At 42.1% G+C, this 6,858-nt stretch overlaps 1 protein-coding gene across 1 annotated transcript in view; it reads right to left on the reverse strand.

The window, feature by feature from the left end:
* The window catches only part of CDH23 (cadherin related 23), a 782,513-nt gene that overhangs the window by 291,506 nt on the left and 484,149 nt on the right, over positions 1–6,858 (reverse strand). The window contains exons 19-20 of the mRNA XM_018553073.1: positions 1,956–2,028; positions 1,731–1,847 (exon numbers count right to left, since the gene is read on the reverse strand). Of these exons, the coding sequence (XP_018408575.1) occupies positions 1,731–1,847; positions 1,956–2,028 (190 nt within the window). The remainder of the gene's footprint in view (positions 1–1,730; positions 1,848–1,955; positions 2,029–6,858) is intronic.

Consider the following 6,858-nt stretch of genomic DNA (forward strand, 5'->3'; position numbering starts at 1 on the left):
GCAGACCCCCCCACAACCAGGGTCCACGGCAGACCCCCCCACAACCAGGGTCCAGGAAGCCCCCACTGACCACCAGGCTAAGGTAAGGTGACAAATTTTTTTTAAATAAAATCCGGAGACATTTTTAAATGTCCCTGGGAACATAAATACAACAAGATGGGAGGCTGCGCTTGTTGGTGGATCCAGGAATCAGGTGAGTATTAGAAAAAAAAAGTTTTATTTTATGTTCTATTCTTAGTTCTATAATGGCATTGTAGTACTTTCAGGTTGAATACAGCTTCATAACATATCAGCTAGGCAACTACAAGCCCCAGCATGCCCTCGTTGTCCCTGTACTACAACCAGATATTGCCGTTCCCTGGGTGATGTGTGTGTGTGTGTGTGTGTGTGGGGGGGGGGGGTCTACAGGGACAATGATGGCATGCTTGGACTTGTAGTTCCTTAGCTGATATATATGTGTGGGGTACAGTTCCAGTGGATGTGTATATAATATGGGGGGGGGGCGAAAAACAATTTTCTGCCCCAGGCGCCCATAACTCTGGTTACACCACTGCTAACACTCATTCAAATCCAAACATACTAAGGCCAGCTGGTCAATTTATCTTGTACCGGTACAGCTCAAATTAACAGCAAAAAACATCACTGAAATATAAATGGCTCAAAAAGGAACATGTATCAATGGGCTAGGGATATGTGACTGAAGTGTTGATTCCAGACGCTAATGTCAAGCTTATAAAGTCAGAGCGATGCAACATACAGTTGACGGTAGATGATATGTTTCATTTGCGGCCACTTCTGTGGGTACAAAGTGAGTTCATGAAATACCAGTTGCCTCGTCAGGCGCTGATATAATGTGGATGTGGTCCTTACACACCGACTGTGAATAGTACGGCACCTGTGAGTACCTCTATTGGATTTACACACTGCATGACAGAACAGACGTCTCACAGTGGTTTGCACTGTCAGGAGATATTCCGTACTCAGTCTGGAAGGACCACATCCACATTATATCAGCGCCTGGCGAGGCAACTGGTATTTCATGAACTCACTTTGTACCCACAGAAGTGGCCGCAAATGAAACATATCATCTACCGTCAACTGTATGTTGCATCGCTCTGACTTTATAAGCTTGACATTAGCGTCTGGAATCAACACTTCAGTCACATATCCCTAGCCCATTGATACATGTTCCTTTTTGAGTCATTTATATTTCAGCGCTGTTTTTTGCTCTTAATTTGAGCTGTACCGGTACGAGATAAATTGACCAGCTGGCCTCAGTATGTTTGGATTTGAATGAGTGTTAGGTTGATTAACCATTTTAAGTGATTGTTGAGCAGGGTTATCTGGTGATAGTTAGTAGGTGGTTTGTTTGTGACCCATCACTTTTAATACATTTAAATAAACTTTATACTTTTGTACTCAATCTGGCATTCCGATCCTCAATGTACTGCCTTTTGATCTGATCTTCTTTGATCACATCTCATTTGTTTGTCTAGTTACATTCAGTAGAGGTCCGTTTGAAAGCCTTGAGTCAATTGGTGTTTTCACCCATATTTAGGGTTAATTAACTAATACTGGGACTGGACTCTGGGTATACCCTTGTTTCTTTTGTACTTTGTAGTCTTGCTGAAAAATTGACCAGTCTATGTTCATTATTATGAGGCATTTTCAATCTTAAAAAACTATTACAGTTCAGAGTGTTCTGTTTTAAAGAAGAAGAAGGGTATCACCTGATCGGGCATTAATCCGGAACTGAGGTGAGCCTTCCAATGTATATATAATAGATTCTTGGCCGTACTCTCTTGATCGATCCAAATCTGTTGCATTTAGGAGAAGTACAGTTGCGCCTGAAGGAAATATATGTGGTAAAAAAACCATTCAGTACACTTTGATGCAATACGTATGGACCAATATAAACTGTATGTGCTGTTGGAAATGGGTATGCAGTAAATCACCTGCTATGATGTTTTCCAGCACTGTGATAATGTAAGATGAGCGACTGAATGTGGGAGGGTTGTCATTTTCATCCTGCAAAACAAAGCACATATATTAAATGTGAAGCATTAAAGATAATGAATAATAATAAAAATCCATGAGTAGACTGAACTGAATCATTTGACCCACATCACATCCATCTACCTGATGTGGGTAACCATTTTGCTGATTTGCCCCCAGAATGTGGGTAGCATTTTATTGCTACATTTTGCATGTCCTCCATCCTCCTCTGTAGCCAAAGTAAGGTTGTGTTCTAATATATCTAATATACAACCTCCATAATAAAGTGCTGCATATGCAATATACCATTTTCTGCTTGTGCTAGACACCTTCTTACTGATAATCAATGCTTTCATGGAGTCACCATCATATTTCTGTGGGGGTTGCATCCTAACATAATAATGTTATTAAACATTCAGCATAGTCACAAAGTGTAATTATTGTTTGCCAATTTGTAGTTCTAGCAGTTAGTGAACATTTCCATTCAGTGTGCTATACCTTCACAGACCCAAGAAACCAACAGCAGTCTGATAAGTTTAATTTCAGAGTCAAAGTCATGGGGAACTGAAAATTATAAAGGGCAGAGTTAGGAGATTCAGGGCTAGTTGTTGCTTGTTTTCTATTTGACACAACTCTGGCCAGTGAAGAAATCAGTGTTGAAATATCTTCTGAAAAGTGACTGGCCTCAAACATTTTTGCTTTTTTATTTTAGCAACACATATGGGATGTGTAGTGTCTATATTTTTTTGAGTATCACAGGTACCCACTGCATTATCGCCTTACCAATCAATCACTACCGGATACATGAAAATACAGAGCCACCTCTCTCCAAATCTAATAAACTGATAGAGCACCGCTGATGATTATAACTGGCAGTAGGGTTGCTACTTGTTGCACATGAGGACTCACAGCTAGCAAATTACTGTGGCCACCTTGCAAAGACCACTTTAAGAGAGTATCAGCCCTTAAAAAAAACATGGCGACTGCAGCTCATCCTACAACTAGACCGTGTTATAAGTGCTCTGAAAACTGATATTGGATGAGAGGAACAGCTTTTCTCCTCCCCTTAAGAGGTTACAGTCCCTTACTGGGCTATAGCTTGTGATTTTGAACCTTTAGGTCTAGTGAAGTGAGTCAAAGGTTCTGGTGTGCCAAAGGCATGTCTGGTGTTTCCACAAACAAAATCTGTGAACCTAAATGTTTTTGTCATACAAATCTTCCAAGTATTTTGGAATATAAACCCAATGCTATAATACACTTGGGGAGAATAAGACTTTCCTTCCTAGATAATCTATACATGAAGCTAAAAAGATGTAACATGTGTCTTCTGCTGGAATGAAGAGACAAATAAACAAAAATCCCTCCTATACTTAAGTGCAAAGTCCACCTTCATAAAAGAGAAAATGTGCATTAATTATTTTTTTGTCCGTAAAGCATTGCAACTGCAAACAGTGGATTGTAGGTGCAATGCTCTGGCTCATGCAGACGCCTCCAGTTCCTGTCCGTACCAAGGTATAGACTTTCAGCTTAGGGACAAGAGGAAGAACTAATAAACTACAAATGCTTGGAATACAAATGTGTTGAAACCATACTGTCAAAGAGCCTGTGAATGGATGATGCCACTGTGTGGGTGCAGCCACATACAGCCACACCAAATTCAAATTGTGACAGCAGCCTTCAAAGAGAAGAACCACAAAATTCAGGTAAGTGGGGGCTTGAGATTTTACCATGTTTTATCTTGCAGGTAAAAAAAATCCTGACAGTGCTAAACCTCATATAGGGCTTAACAGGCTAAAGTAATTTTAAAGTAGTTTTAAATGTTCTCAAATCTGCAGCTGTGCTACCACACAAGAGGGTTCTGCACATGCTGTTAAAAAGGCTTCAAATAGAAATGACTTTCCACCTCTTTATTGTCAAGCCTGAATTAACAATACTGGATTATACTCTGAGTCTTCTTGTTGAGTTGGACCCAGCCTGCTGACACCACCACCTCAGTAGGTTGTCATACTATCTGTACAGACTAGTATAAGGAAGGTATGTACAAATACATGAATCGGTGGTTGAGGCAGAACAGCAGCTTTAATTAAAATAATACCTGCAGAGCCTGCCATAAAAGTCCTTGTTCAAGCACTTACTGGTAGGGGTGTCCCTAGAGTATTCTCCAGCTGAGGCGGGTAGGTGGGGTATGCAGGTGGTGCATGGTCCGGGGAGGATCGTGGCGGTTGGGTTGGTAGTGCTGGGCGGCTGTGTCAGGGTTTTGGTTTGGGGGGATGCTGGTGGTTACCTCCTGCCCGGCTCACTAACTTCACTAGTTGCCAGGAGCTCAGCCGGATGCCGGCCAGAGTGTGCTGGCTCAGTTCCTTGCAACCAGTGATGTTAGTGAGATGGGCGGGACACCGGCCAGAGCGTCACAGATTGCTAAGTCTCTTAGCAACATGGAACACTCTGGCTGGTAAGAAGGTGGTATTATCTCTCTCCAACAATCTACACAGCTCACTGACGTCACTGGTTGCCAAGAGCTACGGTCGACGCCGGCCAGTGCATTCTACAGAGCACCTGGCAACCAGTGATGTCAGTGAGCTGGGTGGATTGTTGGAGAGAGATAATGTCACCTTCTTACCAGCCAGAGCATCACAGGTTGCTAAGAGCTCTTAGCAACCAGGGACGCTCTGGCTGGAAAGGGGTGGCGTGTGTGTGTGTGTGTGGGGGGGCGGGGGGACAGCCACACTGCAAACATTGTGCCGCTCTGCCTGCCTCCCCCCACATGACCCAAAGAAATGCCACCTGAGGCATCCACATCATTGTTGGGACATCTCTGCTTCCTGTTGTGGGGCGACAATACTCTGTCACTTTCTCATGTTCTCATGCACTATCGCCCTGTCACATGCTTTCGTAATGGGAACTACAATGACACATTGCTCGCGCATGTTCAACTGCTGTCACCATACTATATATAGACATACATAGTCATTAACTTAAGCCTGGCTACCACAGAAAAAAACATGTCATTTTCAAATTCCTCTCAGTCCCTTTTGCTAGTCTTCTTAATTTTAAATTGGTCTCCGTGGCAAGATGATCCTTGAGGTTGACAGGGGAAATTTCATCATGCGTCTTAGGTTCCAGCCCCTATTAACTGCAAACCTAGCCAAACAATGCGTGTATTTTATTATGCTGTGACAAACTGCATCCTCCAGCTGACAAAAAGACACCAGTGATAATCTGTTAAAGAAAAAACATGTGTCACTGATTTTCTAAGCAAATAAATTACAGATGCTAAACTGCAGTGATTAAGGACTGGAAATAAAGTGAAAAGTAAGTGCTTGAGTCGTTTCTTCAGATAAAAATAGTATTAGGGGCTCTTTCACAGTTTTATTTGATTATGACAGATTAAGGGCTTGTGCCGACATGATTCATTAAAGTGAGGGTACAGCAAACCAATATTAGAAATTAAGCTTTTTTGCATTCAAGTCTGCAGTGTCACAGAATGGAAAACCTGTCACAACAGCCCTGTCATTACACGTCAGTGTTACAGTGCAAAATAGTTACATACCTAGTGTACTTGTTTACTGGTGAGGTAGCATAAGCTTTTTTCAGTAAACAGTTGCTGCAGATTAATTTTTCTGTTACTGTAAAAGTGATCAGTGCACAAAAAGGAAATGCGGGGCAAGAATTTTGTTTCAGGTTGCACCATTATAAAGGGTCAGATCAAATCCTGGCTTGCAACAATCACTGTTAAAGCAACAGGCCAATCCTGTCCCCCTCTCCCATTATTTCCGGCTGAATATAGTTCTACTTGATAATCAATGCGTTAAACTGTGATCAGCACAATCTGATACATTTGTGTAGGGGCCCTGCTCTATTGCTGTTGAATCCCTAATTAAGTTTAGTGCGCTGTTGATAGGCTGTAGCCAGCCTGAGCTGTTATTTACCCTTTTCAAGGTTCTGCAGGTCTTTCGTAAGCTTTGGGGGTTGATTGTTTTTGTCTGTTACTGTGAAAGAAGTTCCAGTGAGCAGAGTGGGAAGGACAACCATTAAGTTTTCAATATTTATGTAATTCAACCAATCCCTGAGTTCTTTGTTCAGAGCTATGGTTTAGGAAATGATAAACATTTGGGCACCTTTCTGGGTGCTACCAGGGGAGGATCACTGCTTAGGAAGTACTTCTGCTTGGGCCTTGCCTCAATCTGGGGCATGTTCCAGGGACCCATGGGCTTTTGCTACCTGCTGGAGGCGATATCTGGAGTTGGTTGGGCTAAAAAATTGTCATCCTTCTGAAGACTGTTGTAGTAGTAGATGGGTAATAACAAACAGAAAAAGACACAGCGCTCTCTTAGGAGTGTGGGGTATGTGTGAGTGCGGTCGGTGTGGATTGCTGCTCTAAATACATGGGGAGAAACCTGTGAACATGGAAATGAGGCAATAAGAGCGCAAATTCTGGGAGTGTAAAAGGTGTAGGGACAACCAGTGTCTATGTGTTACAGGTAGAAAGGACAAAAACATTCTCAAAAAACGAAAAATTAAAAAACAAAGAATTGGAGACTTTGGAGGTAGCTGGGTAGTAGTGGCCATCTGGACACTGTAAGAGGATTCATCGCCACCAATCAAAGTACTGACTGCTATCAGAGGGTCAAGAGACAACTTGATTAGAAAGAGAGCCAGAGCAACATAAAGGGAAGACTGTGCCTCCTCTTACAGAGCCATAGATTTGCTCTCACAGGGCCAGTAATTAACAAGAGGCTTAAAATTCTAACAAATCTGGATGAAAATTTGGAATTTGCATTTGTGAACGCAAAATTTAGATGATTTAGAGGTAAAATCTGAAAAACAACTGAAGCGAATTAATTAAACTATCCCAAACCAACT

The sequence above is a fragment of the Nanorana parkeri genome, unplaced genomic scaffold (assembly GCF_000935625.1).
Source record: "Nanorana parkeri isolate BGI_ZX_2015 unplaced genomic scaffold, ASM93562v1 scaffold108, whole genome shotgun sequence".
Lineage (NCBI taxonomy): Eukaryota > Metazoa > Chordata > Amphibia > Anura > Dicroglossidae > Nanorana > Nanorana parkeri.